Source organism: Carcharhinus amblyrhynchos, chromosome 10 (genome assembly GCF_965287045.1).
Source record: "Carcharhinus amblyrhynchos chromosome 10, sCarAmb.v2.hapA, whole genome shotgun sequence".
NCBI lineage: Eukaryota > Metazoa > Chordata > Chondrichthyes > Carcharhiniformes > Carcharhinidae > Carcharhinus > Carcharhinus amblyrhynchos.
The window spans coordinates 59,767,057-59,787,023 of NC_137333.1; the positions used below are offsets into that span (position 1 = coordinate 59,767,057).

General features: G+C 39.1%; 1 protein-coding gene across 7 annotated transcripts in view; it reads left to right on the forward strand.

Moving 5' to 3' along the window:
* The window catches only part of LOC145348976 (mitogen-activated protein kinase kinase kinase kinase 4), a 315,280-nt gene that overhangs the window by 154,694 nt on the left and 140,619 nt on the right, over positions 1-19,967 (forward strand). For all 7 annotated transcript variants that reach the window (XM_080197144.1, XM_080197146.1, XM_080197149.1 and 4 more), the window contains exon 4: positions 13,071-13,196. In XM_080197144.1, the coding sequence (XP_080053270.1) occupies positions 13,071-13,196 (126 nt within the window). The remainder of the gene's footprint in view (positions 1-13,070; positions 13,197-19,967) is intronic.

Here is a 19,967-nt window from a genome sequence, read left to right on the forward strand (position 1 = left end):
CAAATCATTTTCCAGTAGTCAGTGATGGCTCCCTCATGAGGCATCTTGAGTACCTAAACCCCATTGACATTCATGTAATTATACCCTAATATTTTGAGAAAATGGGCAGAGTAACATATCTCTGATTGTTTAACTGAACTGTTTATAATTGTGCAAATTATCTCTGTTAAATGCTTTGGGATGATGTGGATATGCTGGCGTTGGGCTGGGATAAACACAGTAAAAAGTCTGAGAACACCAGGTTTAAGTCCAACTGTTGCCAAAGCTTTTGGTCTTGCACAGTTCAGGACAAATGAAAATGCTAAACTTCAAATGAGCACAATAATTTAAAATGAGTGCTGACTGGTTGGCAGGTCAATTTTGATTGTGTGAGGCATTGCCACTGAGAAAGCAACAGAGGATTATAGACTTCCCAAGCTCTTGGGTAATTCAGAAAAACAGCAAAGCTTGAACATATTCCTTTTGTCTGCAACAAGAAGCAAATTTTTGGCAACAAGAACCAAAAATGCATTTGCATGCATTTAAATTGACTTAATGGGCTGCATGCCCAACCTTACCGGCACTTCCCCCTTTACCACCACATGAACCCATGCAGAATCGGTGTGAAACAGGCATGCTTCGTAAAAATCCGATTTGGGCACTTCAGTTAGTGAGGAAGTAAGTGCCAGTCATCCGATGGCTCTCTGCTTGAGATGGAGGGGGGGGAAGAATCTGCTGCCACTCGGCCTGAGATCAGTGAGGGGGAAGGGAGGTTCCACTGCCACACTCACTGTGATCAGTGAGGGGGATCCGCTGTCACTCTGCCTGAGATTGGTTGGGGAGGAAGGGGGAGGGGTTTGTGATCAGTCTGGATGATGGAGGAGGTGGGGGAAGGGGGATCTGTAATTTTGTGGGTGGTGGGGCGATGTCTGTGGGGGCCAGGGGGAAGGCATTACCCAGCCTGGGTGCAATGTGACAGGGGAACTGTATTCCATCATTTTTTTCTGCACATAGGCAGTTGGAGGCACCAATCAGAGCTGCAGGATTTTGGGCACGTTAAGCCTAGTTCACAAGCTTGTGTAGCGTGACTCGGAATCACTGATATTTTTGCAGGCAGAGAGAAGGGGCGCCGGAGAACGGGTCTAAAAGTTGGATCTGAAACACTCCCAGTTTCAAGTCTGCCCAGCACTTAGGCCCTATTTTACCATTTTGATTCTGTGTACATGCAAATAGTTGGTATAGCCACAGCATCTACTCTAGCTCCAGCGTCCTCTAACATTTTTTTGGATTTCCATAAGAAACGTGTTTTTGATGGAATGAGCCCTAATCTCCTACCTCATGCATAATTTCGATATGTGGATGTTATCTTATCGATCTTAGAATCTACAATTACTTGTAAGGATTTCCATGCACACTTTGATACAGTCCATTCTGTGCTCAAATTTACTGTTGAGATGGAGCAACCTAACAAGCCCCCTTTCCTTGACATGTGAGTTGAAAAGTCTGCTAATGGGTTCTTCAGTATTCTTTGGTGGAAGCCTATCTTTACCGGTCAATGCACGCATTGGGTCTCAATCCATGCGCTGTAGGATTGGCCTGATCAGAAATCTTGTAAATGGGGTTGTAACCCTTTGCTTACTTTACATTGCTGACATAAAAATGGGATCATCAAGTCTGTTCTGTGGAACAATGGCTTTCTTGGGCATTGTTTGCAGTGTATCTCAAATGGACCAAAGGCTGCCATTTTTGGATCTAAAAAGTGCGCGGAGTACTTCAAATCAATCTGGTAAGGCAAAATATCTCAAAAATTTGAACAACAGGTAAAACAAGCTCTTTCAAGTTGCTACAATGTAGTGACTTAAGCAGTGGAATTTTCTGGTAACAGTGCGCTGCTGCTCAGTCAAAAATGTTGTTCCTATCTCACAAACGAGCAACAACATGTGTAAATTGCAGTGTTAGCGTAATGCTAGATATGTAGGCTTAGTGACTGGTAGATCGAATCAAACGCCATGTTCTTTCAGCTGTTTATAATAGAAGAGCACAGGTGATAACACAACCAGCCTCTGCTTGAAAAATCCAAAACACCTGTTAGATATAATTCTGTGATTGGGTAGCACTTGCTGAACGATTCTAATAGTAGCACAATAAATTTTAAAATAATCAGTCAAACTTGGAATGTGGCTCATTTATGCTTGCTGAAAGTGAAATACGTTCATACATAGGAACCTGTTCTTTGCAGACAAAAGGAATATGTTCAAGCTTTGCTGTTTTTCTGAATTACCCAAGAGCTTGGGAAGTCTATAATCCTCTGTTGCTTTCTCAGTGGCAATGCCTCACACAATCAAAATTGACCTGCCAACAAGTCAGCACTCATTTTAAATTATTGTGCTCATTTGAAGTTTAGCATTTTCGTTTGTCCTGACTTGTGCAAGACCAAAAGCTTTGGCAACATGGTTCTCTTTAAGCAATATTCAAGTTCTGCACTGCCAAGTGATTATGGTTAGAAGAAAATGCTTTGTTTTAGCTCATAACCATATAATATTTTGAAGTGCTGTGGAAGGACTATGTGCCGGCCTTTAAGACCCAGATGCCATAAAATAAATCATAGAATTGGGGATGTTCTTTACTTTGAAACTGAGACATTTCTGTAGGGGAATAAGATAAATTCAAAATGAATTATTTTTATGTGTATTTATTAACTCATTCAGTAATGGAAAACAATCAAATGTTAATTTCTGCTTAACTTAAAGATTCCTTCGGAAACACATTACGTAAAGGCTTCAAATATGAACAGTCTAGTAGTCTGCCTGGTTTTTGGGGAAATTTAAATTTTCTCCACATGGTTCAGAGGTGCTCTGAGTAATTTTGCACATAAAAAACTGTTAATTTGCTTTTATACTTTGCCCCCAGCCAAACCAGATGGGCTGATAGCAATAAAGCAATCAGTTTAAGTATTTTAAGTGTCACTGATGACTGTTTCATCTTAGTGGTGTAATGTATCGTGAGTGCTAACTTTTGCCAAACATCTCAGATATTTTTGTACTTTTTTTGATGTCACTTGTTAAATTTTCAAGTTTTTAAGCAACCTTTTTGTTTTACTAAATCATATAATTGCTGTTCCTATAAATGGACTTGCACCTACAATTCGGCTGCTAAACTTCAGGGTACGCATGGGAACATTTTTCAAAGCTAGGATTACAAAACTATAAGCCAGCTGTATAATGGGATCGATGTCTTGCAAAGTAACTCATTGTGTAATCTGCTGTTGCCATGTTCTGTGACTTGAGGGATTCACAATTATTCTTGCTTGCAGTAATCTGAGTTAGATTTATTTGTAGTCTCGCGCTGAAATATCAAATTCACTTGGGAATGATGGCTATTAAACACTAATAGACTACAGAAACTAATAATTATAATTACATAGGGAGAATGACAACAGCATAGTGAAAACCAAAGTATTAATACAAAGTTTGCAATAAATAAACTATTCTTAAAAAAAAAGTCTTTGTCTTTGTGTATGAGCTTTTTAGAATTCAAGATAAGTTCTTGATGTAAACCGAGTTTAGTTGTTGTTTCTTCACGCAAGCCAGGTGAGCTGCGGTGAGGAGATTTTCTATCCTTTATATTCAAGTGTTCTTATGTACCAGTAGTGGCATCAACATAATGGGCTGCAACTTCCAAGCTCCAGGACAGTATATCTGCTACCCACCACCCTCCCCCACCCCAATCTATAACTCACTCCTACCTCCCCCTCCCAGCCAACTACCAACATTCCACACCCTGCCCAAAAATCCTATCCATTTACCTTCTCCATGCTTTGTCAAAGGCCTTGAAATCTGGCTGGACCTTCACATTTACCTGTTTTATGGCAATTAGTGGTTTATCTACCAGCCTTTGATGGCACTGAACTGACAGATCATGTCCAATCTGAATCGGAAGGTCAGGAGGAATAGGATCGCTTGGATTTCCAGTGAAATGACTTCATTCGGAGTGGTGATCCAACTCAATTGCCGTTTCCATTGGAAATTGCCACCCAGTATAACTTGGAAAGCGTGCTGCAGAGTTAAAATCATCCTTCAGCTGGTAAAACAACAGAAATTCTTGAATTGTAATAATTTTCAATTACGTTGTTTTAAGAATTTATTTATTTTTGGAGTCAGGCTCAGACAGTTGCAATACTGCACTCCGTAAGTACAAAACCTGTAATCAGCACTACAACATTGTGTACATGTGGAATTGATTGGATGCACACATTATTCAATCAGCATGAAACTATATTTGTGTCTGTTGTGAACTACTTGATATACAACTTTACAGATGTTCACAATGGATAAATACTGTTCATTCAGAAAATGAGAAATTCAGCTATTTGTATTGATTAAGAATTCAATTAGCAACCAAGATTAATCTCTGATCAAGACACATTATATCTGTCAAATATAGCCACCATTGGTCTCCAACTAATGAGCAACATCTGAGCACATATGTAACACTTGCTATAACTTGTTCTTGTTAATCAATGGAAACAGCATTATTAACAGAAAATTTTACCTGATGTAAGGCATATTATTGTACTAATGATATTACTTTAGCAAGATAGCTTTATAATGGTAAAAAATTAAGAATATTAGATCAACCTGACCAAGTCATTTGATTAATTCCCCCCACCCCCACCAGGTGACAATCCTCTAGGCAATTCAGTCTCATGAATTATACCATAATTGGAGTCTGTTTCCTCTTAATGCCTTTTATCTTGTTTGTTTTAAAGCATAGTGGTGCTTAATTGTTATGTTGCTGCTAGGGTTCAAGTTGGTCAACTTCCATAAAACAAAATACAATAATATAGATTGCTATCTTGTAAAAACCTCTGATCATAAACTTTAATCCTACTTCTGAATCCCCCACTTCAGTGTAATTTTTAAAATCTTATTTATTGTTTTAGAGACGTGCATCGAACAATTGTTCATTTTTTCAGAAATTTAGTCAAAACCCAAAGTTTGAGTCTCCCTCTGATCATTGTTTCTATTAACCCCAGCTGTCCTTTATACTGCTAATTTTTTTGATTTTGCTGAGCTTTCACGCAATGTGAGCCCTTAAATATGATACATGATGATCCACTGGGCTGGAATTTCCTGTGAGGTAGAGCCTCTGCTGAAAAAGTGTTGAGATTTCCAATATATCCACTCCATTCTGTCACTGTTACAGGAGCAGTGTAATTTTGATGTTGAGGCCAGTTTCCCTTGTAACTTGTGAACTCTGGAACTTGGCTTTGTCGAAGGGAAATTCAGTGCCACAGCATTTTAAATAGCAGCATTGCTGATTTCAGAGCAACAAAACATGCTACTGAGTGAAAGAAGCATAACTAACAGAGGTGCAGCGCAGCCACTAACCCGCAGAATTTTTGACTTTACCATTTTGATTTTATTGGCTCAGAGGTGAACAAAAAGTTGTGTTTGTGTGGCACTTAAATGTCGGAAAAACACCTGGCAATGCTTTGTGGGGTCATAATCCAGTGTTGAACCAAAGAAGGGGATGTTAGGGAGGTATGAATCAAAATGTCCACTTAGTACCCATTTGTCCAATAAGGGTGGCACAGTGGTTAGCACTGTGAGGGAGAGGGCCTAAGTAGGGTACTCTGTCAGAGAGTCAATGCAGACTAGATGGGCTGAATAGCCTCCTTCTGCATTGTGGGGATTCTATGATTCTAAATACCCTGTAATACTTTCATATCCCAGCCTTCCACTCCTGGCGCCGCAGAGGACAACAGCTTTCTAACTACTTACAGCCTCCTGAGTCTTCCCAGTTTGTAAATGTTCCTCCATCTCCCATTCTGTGTTCTCAGGCCTCATTTCCCACTTCAGCTCTTGCACCGACTTTCTGTAAATTTGATCAGAAACTAGCACCTACTCTTGCTAGCGATCTTCCATGTTTACTCTTTGGTCCTGTGCTCTCTTCCATACTGCAGCCAAATTTTACTTCGTTCCAGATTTGCTAGATGACTTTTCCTTGCTACCTTGGACACTGGCTGTAACTCGTCTGCACTATTGTCTTCCATGTTACAGTATGAGAATTGAATGGTATTAACTACAAAAGTGTTCTGCAGTGTTCTGAGCATGAGAGAGAGGGGGTGTAAAACAAAGATGATGACACAGGAATTATCGGGGAAAACTGGCAGAGATAAAAGTACATGAAGGGGAAAAGCAATGCTACATATGATTAACTAATGCATGATGTGTCTCAAAGCAATGTTGTTGGAGGTCTGCAGCACATATGTACTGGGGCCCCATTTTGTCATGGTCCAGCGGATCTATAACTTGTAACACCAAACCAGAAGCCAGTAGAATAAAACAAGCACCAACAAGCATGTTAACATGCCAATCAATTGAGAATCTATTTGACTAGAGTAGCCCATTATATGAGCTACTTTGCACAAGGAAATTAGGGTGTCTTTGTGTGTAGCAACATTCTGAGGAAGTTACACCTCTAGGTGGCTCACTTTGACGACCTCAATTCAACTTTTGATGTAATGTAATTGGAGCATCCCAAAACGTGTTGACAAACTACATAAGAAAGAAGTACCAAAGCATAAAATGGAGCAGGAAACTTTGGAAACTCAGGACAATGAAAAATTAAAATCTGATGAAGAGATCTATTGTAATGTCAGAGTTGCTGCCTTAACTCAAAGGAACTACTTTCAACATTTGATCTTGGAATCTTTCTGGTGTGTCTGGTTTAGGATTAGTCAGGAAGTGTTGTTGGCTACTGGAGAGTCTACCTCTATGGTCAACTGGGGATTCATGAAAAAAAATTTCATGAGATATACACAAAAAGGTTATGTGTTATACGTTGCAATGCAAAAACTACTTTGCTTAGTATTGTTCTTTCTATAATTGAACAGGATCATTTTGAACCCTTTAAAAAAAACTGAAATGGTGCTAATGAATTGCTAAATTGTTTTATTAACATGGCTGATTAGGAAATTACTATTTGTAAGGTTTGGAATTATGCCCATTAATCTCATAATGTGTTCACTGTGAACAACTACAGTTTAAAATAGTTGTATTTTGCATGGTTACAATGTTTCCACAAAAACGACAGAATGACTCAATTGAATAACCTCGAATTAATTACAAAAGTATCTAAAATATTTGTGCACCAAAGCAATAACGAGAATGACACTCTTCAGCTGCGCTCTTGAGTTTTTGAATAACTGATTGTTATTGATCTGATCATAGCCAGAGAATCACTTATGATGGCTTGCTTCCCGCTTCTGCACTCTTTCTGTCATTTTCGCCTTCCTATTTCTTACCTACATGTTGCCCATTCCTTGACATTGCATAAGTTTTCAGTGGTCAAGAAGGCGTATGGCGTACTGGCCTTCATTAATCGAGGGATTGAGTTTAGGAGTCAGGAGGTAATGCTGCAACTTTATAAGACCCTTGTCAGGCCTCACATGGAGTACTGTGCGCAGTTCTGGTCGTCTCACTATAGGAAGGACGTGGAAGCTATTGAAAGGGTGCAGAGGAGATTTACAAGGATGTTGCCTGGATTGGGAGGCATGCCTTATGAAGATACGTTGAGGAAGCTGGGACTCTTCGCCCTGGAGAGACGAAGGTTGAAAGGTGACCTGTTAGAGGTTTATAAGATGTTGAGAGGAATAGATAGGGTGGATTCTCAGAGGCTATTTCCCTGGGCTGAAATAGTCGCTACGAGAGGACACAGATTTAAGGTGCAGGGAAGCAAGTACAGAGGAGATGTTAGGGGTAAGTTTTTCACTCAGAGGGTGGTGAGTGAATGGAATCGGCTGCTGTTGGTGGTGGTGGAGGCGAACTCGCTGGGGTCTTTTAAAAGACTTCTGGTTGAGTATATGAGATCTAATGGGATTGGGGGTTATAGATAGGTCTGTGGGGTATAGATGGGATTGGCGCAACTTATGGGCCGAAGGGCCTGTGTGCTTTAGTGTTCTATGTTCTACATTCTGTATACACTGGCAATACCTAGCTTCCCCTCAGCCATCAGTTTTCTCTTTACTGTCGCTAAATTTTAAGACTGTTTGCCTCATAATTTAGAATTAGATTATTAATTTAATTAGTAAATGCACAGAATTATTTTCCCCAATCATATTCTGGGAAAACCTAGGACAGGATTTCCCAAACATATCCAGTCATAGAATCCTTTTGACCTCCCAAAAGTACTGATGGGAACTCCTGAGAAACATTCTTATGTTGAGTTAAATCACAAGAAGTTGATTGTTTTTGTGCAATTGCTACACACACACACATTCAAAATTATAAAAGTATTTTTTCTTTTATGTATACATTTATTAACACTTGCTTAAGTCATAACCTTCTGTCATTTTAATAGGAGGAATGATGCTGCTTCTGTGCTCACAAATTTGTTTCCTTTTAGAAGTACTGCTGGAGAGCTGGATTCTGATATCTTTCTTGTGCGCTCGCATATGTGTTCCTGTCTCCTGCAGTCATACTTCACTCTATCTCTCTTGCACATTTACACACTCACTTCTCTTTCACACACTCCCACTCTTTTTGACTTGCTTTTCAATTCCTTAGCTATTGATCTCAAACTTAAGCAACCTAAACCTTGTTCTAGCAGTGTGTCTAAACTCTGACTCATAAAGTGGGCAATCTGTTGTAGACTCTGTTATTCTGTAGGAGAACAGAAAGTTGCCTTTATCGAATAGAAAAAAATGACATATACTTGATCTTATTTTTTTCTGTGTTTGACAATTGAATGAAAGGAACCTTGGGTTCCGAGACACACTCACCAACTTATCACCGACTTTTCAATATGTCTGTCCACCTTAGGCTGCCAATAATAGTTTTTCTGACTGTTTTCCTAAGGATTCTTGTCTTCTCTTGGAGAAGTTCTCAAAGCTGAAAAGGAAAGCTACCCTAACTGACTCTCCATCTTGCTTGAAATTGTGCGTGTGGTTAACAACCTGTAGCCAGACCATCTTGATCTGATTGTAACCTGTCTACATTTGGAAACCTGCAAAACTAAGAGAAAAAGAAATGATCCAGCTTTATGTATTCCTCCACGCCAAAGTTCTGTTAGTGAGAACTTAGACATCTACTGGGTCTAGCGAGGGAGCTTCAGATTATTGTTGAACCCTGCAAACTTTATTTTTTTACTAAGTTTATTCTAACTACCCACCTCTGCAGAGATTACTCGTGTGTCCTTTGTCTGTGTGGGCTGGAGAGGCTTTAAGTGAGATAGATAGTTACAGATTATGTCAGTTCTTGCAACTTGTTAAAACGTTTTCTTTATAATAAATCAATTGTTCTGAATTTATTAAAAGAAGCCTGGTTAAAAATGTCTTTTATTCTGGGTGCCAGTAGTGAAGGTAAACAGTTGACCGTTTTGGTGAGCAAATTACATGTTTGAACTAATGGTAGGGGCCTGTGGAATAGTGGGGCTAAGTAATCTGCACACTCCTCCCATTCCGGTTATAACACAATTAAGTCATATATGTTGGAAGCAAGTATAGTGATGGAATGCGGATACTGTCAAATGTGGATATGCAGACTGCCTATATCAAACAAAAAGTGCTAGCCATTAGCCAACGACTTGAGTATTATGCTGCTTTGGTTAGTTTTTCATCCTTTATTAATCCTTAATTCAGTATTTAAGGATGCGCGATGTTCAGTTTTTATCCCCACAAGAACTTCAGGAAACGTAGCTTATGTTATGCATCTTTCCTGTGACTTTTGGTGCTGCAGACATGCACTTTCTGCTGGAAATTCTCTCCTTCATTAATGGAACTGAATCTGACATCAGCTCACGATTTAATGACCAGTGAACCCCTCAGGAATTGGAGCAATCCATAACTTATTGCTTTAAAGGCAACATATACTTAAGACTTTAGATGAACTAGATTAGCAGCAGATCCTTGGTACATCAGTCATTAAAGGTGGAGCTAGAGCAAGCAGATCAGGTCATTAAAATTCAGGATTTAATTTTTTATCAAGAATAATCAAATACAAATGGAAGTAACATTGTACAAAACCATGATCAAATAGTAGCATACAGTCTGCAGTTTTAGGCACTCCATTGTAGGAAAAATGTAAAATAATAGATTTGCAGAATTGCATCACCATGATGCTAATGGAGGATGACAAATTTCAGTTTTGGAAAGACTGGAGATCACAAATCTTCACTATCATCAATGGGTTTAAACTATTATTGAGTGTTTCTGCTTGGTGGTGAGATCATTACATGAAGTTGCAACTTCGGATAATTGTTAAAAGGATTAAGAAGGAAATAAGAAAATAAACTTGCAGTTTTTACGCAAAGACAACACTTAGAATTTTTTGGGAGAATCCCACCCAATATCTACAACTTTCTGTCACTAATTTTGCAGATTTTCTCCTCTCTTGAGATGCTGATTTCTTGGAAGGGCTGAATGACAATCCCATCTAGAAGCTCAATCTCCGTTCCGTGTATGAACTTTTGAGTGTTGACAGGCTAGTGAGTGCATTACAACTAAGTTCAATCCTGTGCTCATGAGGAGACTTTCAACTGCTGGCTGTTCATTATGCTGCTGACAAACGACTGACCAATTGTTTAAAACTTGATGTGTGTCTTAAGTAGCTGTTTTCCCAACAGAAGCAACCTTCAGATAGTCCTTAAAATCGATGCTCCATACTCTAACCCAAAACAAATGGAAAGGATCTTTACACAGGCAGACTAAGCTCCAGTTGTAACTTGCAAATAGAAATGAGTGAAACATGTACGTTAGTCCCATGTGTTGAGAGGCCTTAATCATGATCCTTAAAATACTTAAAAGGTAACTTGCTTCATTTTTAAATTTCACTAGGTCACAAAAATGTTCTTGCCAGAATGTTGTCACCCCTGTGTTCAATGAAGCTCCTGTTGACGAGCTTTTGATTTTATTTATTATTGTCACATGCATTAGTATACAGTGAAAAGTATTGTTTCTTGCATGCTGTACAGACAAAGCAAATAGGACATAGAGGAGGAGGGAGTGCAGAATGTAGTGTGACAGTCATAGCTAAGAAGTGGAGAAAGATCAACTTCATGTGAGACAGGTTCATTAAAAAGTCTGATAGCAGCAAAGAAGAAACTGTTCTTTGAGTTAGTTGGTACATGTCCTCAGCCTTTTGTATCTTTTTCATGATGGAAGAAAGTGGAAGAGAATGTGTCTGGGGTGTGTGGGGTCCTTAATTATGCTGGCTGCTTTTCTGAGGCAGCAACAAGTTTAGACAGTGTCAATGAGTGGGAGGCTGGTTTGAGAGATGGACAAGGCTTCATTCATGACCCTTTGTAGTTTATTGTGGTCTTGGACAGAGCAGAAGCCGTACCAAGCTGTGATACAACCAGAAAGAATGTTTTCTGTGGTGCATCTACAGAAGTTGGTGAGCATTGCAGTGGACATATCAAATTTCATTTGTCTTCTGAGAAAGTAAAGGCGTTGGTGTTGGCATGTGGGGACCAGGACAGGTAGTTGTTGATCTGGATACTTAAAAATTTGAAGCTCTTGACCATTTTCATTCCCATTGATGTAGCCAGGGGACTGTCCTCCACTTCACTTTCTGAAGTCAATGACTATCTCCTTTGCTTCTGTTGACATTGAAGGAGAGATTATTGTCGTCACACCAGTTCACCAGATTTTCTATCTCTTTCCTATACTCAGTCTCATCATTGTTTGAAATACGACCCACAATGGTGGTGTCATCAGCAAACTTGAAAATTGAGTTGGAGGAGAATTTGGCCACACAGTCATAGGTGTATAAGAAGTATAGTAAGGGGCTGAGAACACAGCCTTGTGGGGCACCAGTGTTGAGGATGATCGTGGAGGAAGTATTGTTGCCTAATCTTACTGATTGTGGTCTGTAGGTTAGGAAGTTCAGGATCCAGTTGGAGGGAGAAGCTGAACCCCAGGACCTGGAGTTTGGAGTTTCATAAGAATAATGGTGTTTAAGGCTGACCTGTAGTCGATAAATAGGAGTCTGATATAGGTGAGTTTGTTATTTAGGTGTTCCAGTGTTGAGTGCAGGGCCAGGGAGATGGTGTCTGCTGTGGACCTGTTGCAATTCATTCAGCACAAATTGAGGGCTACATCTGGGACCTTTAGTAATAATTTATGCTCTCACTAAGCCATCGGGAAATAAAACCAGAAAATGCGAGAAAAACTCAGCAGGTTAGGCAGCACCTATGAGGAGAGAAACAGAGTTACCGTTTTGAGTCCGTAAGGTTCTTCAAGCGATTGGGAAAACCATGCTGGAATATTCTACTTTCAAAACTATGTTGTCTGTTATACTTCAATCTAACAGTATGCCATACTGTATGTTGGTGTGATACCAGTTAGTAAATGATTATCATTACATTTTGCATTATGATGGCATGTTACTGTCTAAAAATACAAGTGTCAAGGCTACATCACTGAAGCATGCAGAAACATCAGTAGAAAACTCCAGATGCTGGCACTGAATGTGTGTAACTCCAGTGTGCAATTTTAGTACTGGCTTGCTCTATTCACAACAAAAACTATCTCAAATGTCTTTAATTATAAAAATAAAACACTGAAAATGCTGAAATAAAAACAGAAAATGCTGGAAAATCTCAGCAGGTCTCACAGCATCTGTGGGAGAGAATAGAGCCACAGGCCAACAGTGTGGCACAGTGGTTAGCACTGCTGCCTCACAGCGCCAAGAACCCGGGCTCTATTCCTGACTTGGGTCACTGTCTGTGCGGAGTTTGCACGTTCTTCTGTGTCAGCATGGGTTTCCTTCCACAGTCTGAAAGAATTGCTGGTTGGGTGCATTGGCCATGCTAAATTCTCCCCCGGTGTACCAGAACAGGCATTAGAGTGTGGCAACTATGGGATTTTCACAGTAATGTCGTTGCAATGTTAATGTACGTCTACTTGTGAGTAATAAATAAAATTTACTTTTGAGAACCAACGTTTGGGGTGTGGATGACCCTTCATTAGAGCAGCTCTAATGAAGAAGTGAGAAACTTTTGAAAAAATTGAAAAAAAACAAAATGCTGTAGGAAGCTTTAACCATGTCTCATCCACATTGATATTTACTTAAATATTTTTTTTGTAGGATGAAGAAGAAGAAATTAAGTTGGAGATCAACATGTTGAAAAAATATTCTCATCACCGGAATATAGCAACCTATTATGGTGCTTTTATAAAGAAGAGTCCTCCTGGTCATGATGATCAACTCTGGGTAAGGAAAACAAGTATTGTACTTTAAAAGGTCTGTGATCCACATTCAATGAATGAGTAGTTTTAAGGTGCAGTTGACTGTTAATTTGAAGTTTCTTTGCACACAAATTAGCACTATCCAATAATTTCAATTAATCAAATGAAAATTTATTAACAAGGTTGCAAATAGTGGGTTTTTTGACACACTAACAATATCAAAGACATTAAGCTTGTTGTCCTCTTCCCATCAAATTTTGGGCTATTGTTAAAATATCTTCTCATGAAGTATCTGTTAAAAGGTTATAGTATTGTAGAAATTGGGTAAAATGGATACCTCCAATGGTGATTGCAAACCTATGTTCAATTTACAACTCACAATTAGATTTGGCTGATACCCTCGGTCTCAGTCTTATTGCCTCAATAAATTAAATGCCTTCTTATTACTTAGAATTGTGGGATTTTTAAGTATCATTTGAGGACCATGGGTGGGATTCTCTGGCTATTCACACCAGTGGGATTCTTTGGTACTGCTGCAGTGAATGAAAATTTAACTGATCTTCAAATTCTCCATCCTCGATGGCAGCGGAGCATGAATGGACATAGAATTCTGGCCCATATTTTACAAGTCACCTAACTTCAAATTCTCTTTAAATTCTTTAAATTAGTAAGGGGCTGAGTTCTCTGACCTCACTTGCAACCGGGATTCTCTTATCCCGCTGCAGTGAACAGAGATTCAAATTTTCCACCCTCGCTGGTAGTGGAGCGAGCATTGGCAGAGAGTTCCACCCAAGGAGACATTGCTTGTGATGTTGCAAGAGGACATTATTGCTTCTGATTACTTCAAATATAGGTAAAGCCACATTCAATTTCAGCGTGCTAAAATATTTTAACTTTATTTGCTGTGGCAAATTTAGGCACTTCTGAAGGAGGATATGTACAGTGAAGGTGGTATTTATTTCTAAGAGGAATGATATATACTGTTATGACCAGTCTGTGGATGAGGGGCCCCAATTTGTTATGATTCTGGACGAGATACCCCCAGTTTGCTCTATCCATGAATGAGGAATGACAAACTAGCTCTCCTTCTTCATTAAACCCCTTTGGTTGGTTGCAACAAGGTTAATTTAAGGATACCTACCTTTGGGAATATGTTTCCCAAGTGTATTCATGGTTTAAAAGGAGCCAATTTAACCCGGCTTTCTTAAATTAAACAATAAATGAGTTTATTAGTTACTAAATGGAAGGAAAAAATAATGAAAAGCAACATACAGAACTGAGTCCAAAACTAAAGGTTAAAAAGATAGTGAAATCAATCTTTGGCTGTTCTGTGAGGAGTAAATGGAGAAACCTTGCAGCTGTTAAGATGGATGATACTGGTAGGGCTGATTTTTGCATTTGAGAGTTTGGAGATTCTTAGTTCTGCAGGTTACAAGGAGTTGTCCTGTTTCCTTTTTGACTGCGGTGTTGCTGATTTGCAACTTGCTTTCAGCAAGCAAAGAGATATTTTACCTTCAAGCGCTGGGATACCAAGTGAATGTTCTTCAGCTGTGACCTTTACACTGCGCACCAGACTAACGTGCAGACCAGGGTTACAGTTAGTTTTTAATCTTTTGTGTAACCTGGAAGGGGAAAAAATACAAATGTCTTTTGCCCAGAACTCCTTGCTTTCAGTTCTCACCTGGGATATAACTCACAGATATGGTTTGTTTTGAGATGGTAATTAGCCTCTCTTATCTCTATAAGAGATTACAGTTCAGCTTTTTTGCATTACGACTCTTCATTTTGCATTGCATTTCTTCCTTTGAAGTGCCTCTGACTGAAAGTTGTGTGCTATTCCCATCTGTCTGGACAAGGTGTAATCTACATAGGAATTTCACTTTGCTTGTTATGTCCTTTTTCAAAAAATGCATCTTTCTTAAAAGCTAGAATTTAAAGTTCAATATGCCCGTAAGAAATGGGCTATGCTCCTTTGTCATGACAGTTCTGTCTTTTCCCCACCCATGGACTTCTGCTTTTGAACCAAAATTATATCTAAAGTCATTCCTGCAGTTTTAAATTCACTTTTGATTTTTGTACATTGGACAGTAATACATAGTGTGTATTGTATCTGAAGGACTGAGATCAAGATCCCAAGAAACCTGCATGCATCAACAACTGTATCCAATGCTTCCTAGGTTTCTGTTAATATCTTAAGCCATACAAAAAACAAAGTACTTGAATTCGCTACTCATACCATATTCTATTGGTTAACCAATTATTCAAGAAAACAAAATAGTTCATCCTCAAAGGAATCCACTAACAAGATATTGTTATCTTGGAAAAATCAGACCAGAATTCTTCCTGGATTGTCCAGAACAGAAGGATTCAGGTTGACCCTGTGCAAACCAACACATTGTTAATGAAGATCTGATGAGGATGAATGACAATGGATAGCTTTAACTTTTGCATTTCTTCAGACGCGGATCTATCGGTATTTAAATCCTGCTGAAGAAATAGATTGTTAATTTGATATCAGCTGTTTAATGACTGCCACCTGCCTATAATTAATTGAGGTTTCACTTGAGCACATATTAACTGGTGGATGCTTGAGTTAAGAGACATATGTTTGCATGTTTTACTCTGCTAATAACATAACATGGAGCAAAGGTTAGCTTCAGTATCAGCCTTCACCAATTGACTTTCTGAAATAGAACGTAGACACACTTCAGTTTTTAGTTTTGATATGAAGTATCAAAGTGTATGAAATAAAGTTGTGCAAAAATCAATGTGGATGGGCATCACTGAGCCTCTTAATACTCATCTCTAATAATGGCAAAATATTCTGTACACATTTCTTATCCGAGTAAATTGCAGCACATTCCTCTCTGATTACACTGAATTTCAAAGCATTTAAACTGTGTGCCTGAAGAATCCTTTAAAGCAACAGAGTTATCACCAATATTTTGGTCTAACCATCGTATTTAAAACACAACTATGTTGTGGGATACTGTGCTCAATGTGTGCCTCAGATAGAGTTTCCTTCATTTAAGAAGAAGTAACTCCAAGGTAGAATCTTCAAAGCTGTTGTTTCCACTTATCAGAAACAGCATTGTCTCCCTTGATTTTTTTTTCATCACTTAGTCATCTCCAATACAATTTAAATTAGTTCCTGCAGCATCATGTAATTGGCTGGAGGTTTAATATAGACTAATATCACCTGCTGCCATTTCATCCCAGGTCATTTGGCAGTTCGGATGTTTGGAGTCTATACCACGTCAGTGAAGCACTGGTATTTGGCATGGATCTGTAGTACAGCATTAAAAACTATTTTCATCCCTTTTCCTGCTGTTGTGTCTTCATCACAAATCATTGCAAATCTACATGCACAAAAATGGCATCAGAAGATATGAGCAGGAGTTGTTTAGGGGTGGCACAATGGTTTGCACTGTTGCCTGTCAGCGCCAGAACCCGGGTTTGATTCCCATCTTGGTCAATGTCTGTGCGGAGTTTGCACACTTTCTCTGTGTCAACATGGGTTTCCTCTGGGTGCTCCGGCTTCCTCCCACTATAAAAAGATGTGTGGGTTAGATGGATTGGCATACTAAATTGCCCGTTAGTGTCAGGGCGATTAGCTAGGGTAAATGCATGGCATTGTGGGATAGGGCCAGGGTGGGATTGTAGTCAGTGCAGACTCAATGGGCTGAATGGCCGCCTTCTGCTCTGTAGGGATTCTATGATTAGCCCCTTGAGCCTGTTCTGTCATTTGGTAAGATCATTACTTATCTGCAACCCAGCAGCATATATCTGTCTTTGCTTCATATCCCTTAATACTTCAATTAATAAGAAAGGAATCAATATCCAATTTAAAATCATACTGACCCAGCACAATTGCTGTTTGTAGGAGCGAGTTCCAAACTCCTGCCACCCTTTGTACATAGGCGTTCTTCCTAATTACAGTGCTGAAATGTCAGGCTGTAATTTGTAGACTCTTTCCCATAGTCTTAAGGTCCCCCAACCAGCAGGAGAGTTCCAGCTATCCTATATGATACTTTTAAATCTTAAAAGCATTGATCAAATTAAACCCAACTCTAGTAATGTAACCACACATATAATGCAAAGAACAGGGCTCTGCATGTTAATGTATGTAGCTTCCAGTAAACACGTGTGCCACGCTGTGAGCCCAACTGACAATCTTAAATTGGTTGCCAGTGTAATTCTTAGCACATTGAACAACATTGGCTAAATGATCCTCAATCGTGGAATCGCATCAAATGTGCATCACTATGTTTTAGGTTTCCCAAGTAAGGGCTAGTTGGGTGTGGTCTGTACATTAGTTCTATTGTCTCTCTGTCTCCATGGATGCTGAGATTTTCCAGCATTTTCTCTTTTTCTCCCATTTGAATTCTTAAGTTCTTGTCTGTTTCTTAATTCTAACCATGAAATTTCCACTGCCTGCTTACCCTTTCTTACATTGTCCCATCATTGAAGTGATTCCATCCTTAATTACGTTGCTTACTCTTCCCTTCTACTAGTTTCCCTTTAAACTTTATAATCTGAAATATTTAGTTCCCAATTCTGAACATCCTGCCATTCTTCATTGTTGGGTGCCATGTCGTTCCTTCCCATTCACTTGTTCCTTATACTAGAGAACTCTTATTTGGTCTCACACCCTAACTGGATTTTCAGCTCTAATGTTTTGCTCACTTATGTCTCTCTCATGATTAAATTACTATATATCTTTATTTTTCAGTTCACTTGAGTCAAAAGCACAATTTCTGACTGTTACTCCACTCTGTCCCCTTTTGAATAATATTTACCATCTTTCCATCCTGCCACTTAATTTACGTAAAGACCTTGGTCCCATCTATTTTTGGCGCCTGACCTTGACCCCAGACGGGTTCAGGTGGAGTACACCCCAATGTTAACATCCAGTACTGGTGCCATTGCTCTCTGAAATAGGATCCCTTTTTCCCACTTCACTCCTTCAGCCTTGTGTTCACTCTTTGAATCTGTTTATATTTATCCCTTATTACCAGATTCCCTCCTTCATTTTCCAAAATTCAATCAATCTGTTTTGATATAACCCTTGGCCTGGCATACCATGTGTAACATTTGATATTATCACAAAGCATGCCAACAGCTCTCTAATTTATGAATCCTTGAAGCTACCACATTAATGTTTTTCCTCCTACACCCACTGACTGAACTAGAAAAAATTAAGACAAAGACATCAACAGCAGTTTGTTCATTCGGGATCACTGTCCATAAACATCCACAAAGAAGTCTAGGAATGTAAATTACTTTGCCTTATCTTAGGCTGGATTATTTGTACTTGGCTTGTAAGAAATAATGGACACACTTTTAAAAGACTTATTAGCTCAACTTTACATGGGTCCCTACAGGTATTGAAGGCAAAAAGCAACATCTCCTTTCCACACTGCATTGTCAGTGTGCCCAAGTAAGTGTTCTATGAACAAATGTGGAATATAAGGAACAAATTGAATTCCAACTAACATCAAACTCTGAGCTTTTACACTCAATTTGCAATGTACTTTGCCTATGACTGTTCTGTGCCTCAGTCAGTAATGTTTACTTTATTCACCTCTTTGAGCCCCACCCAAATTACAATGTCAGTAAAATGAATGAGCTAGTCATCGATTTCAGGAAACGTAGCGGAGGACAAGCCCCTGCCTAGATTAAAGGTGATGAATTGGAGATGGTCGTGAGCTTCATATCTTTAGGTGTTCAGATCACCAACAATCTGTCCTGGACCTCCGTGCCAACGCTATAATTAAAAAAGCTCACCAGTGCCTCTACTGCGTCTGAACGGTAAGGAAATTCGGCATGTTCACTATGATTCTCAGCAATCTTTACACATGCACCATAGAAAGCATCCTATCCAGCTTGGTATGGCTCTTGCTCTGACCAATATTGCAAGAAATTACAAAGGGTTGTTAATGTAGCCTAGGCAATCACACAAACTTGCCTCCCATCCATTGACTGTCTACATTTTCTGCTGCCTCAGGAAAGCAGCCAGCATAATCAAGGACCCTGCACGCCCCAGATGTAACGTTTTCCACCTTCCCTCAGAGAAATAAGATACAAAAATCTGAAAACATAGCAGCGGACTCGCTGTTTTTTTCCCTGCTGTCATCAGACTTTTGAATGGTCTATCGTATATTAAGCTGATCTTTCTCTCCACACTACCTGGAACTGCAATACCATATTCTGCACCCTATCTTTTTCCTTTTCCCTAATGTACTTTATGAATAGGTATGCTTTACGTGTATAGTGCACTAGAAACAATACTTTTCACTATATCCCAGAACGTGTGACAATAAATCAAATCAGTTGTTTGCTCGTGTTCCTGCTCACTTGTGAGCAACTTTTACCCACCTACTTTCAGTTTAATGACAGTTCACTGCTGCTGACTGGCATTTTTTATTAACAAGCTTGCAGTGTCTTTTTCATTTTGTGCAGTTCTAATGCAAATTAAAATTTTAAATTAAATTTCAGCTTAAGATGTGTAATCCAGTATTGCCAAAGAATCCTAACTTGCTCCAAATTCCCAAGTTTTATACTATTTTTATGACAACAATGTGCAATCACTATGAACCACCATCACAAAAAGTTAGTATGCAGATATAGCAAGTGATTAGGAAGGCATATGGAATGTTGTTGTTTATTGTAAGGAGAATGGAATATAAAAATAGGGAAGTGTTGCTGCAATTGTACAGGTGAAGTTCTGTGGATAGTTTTGGCCTCCTTATTTAAGTAAGGATAGAAATATGTTAGAAGCCATTCAAAGGAGGGT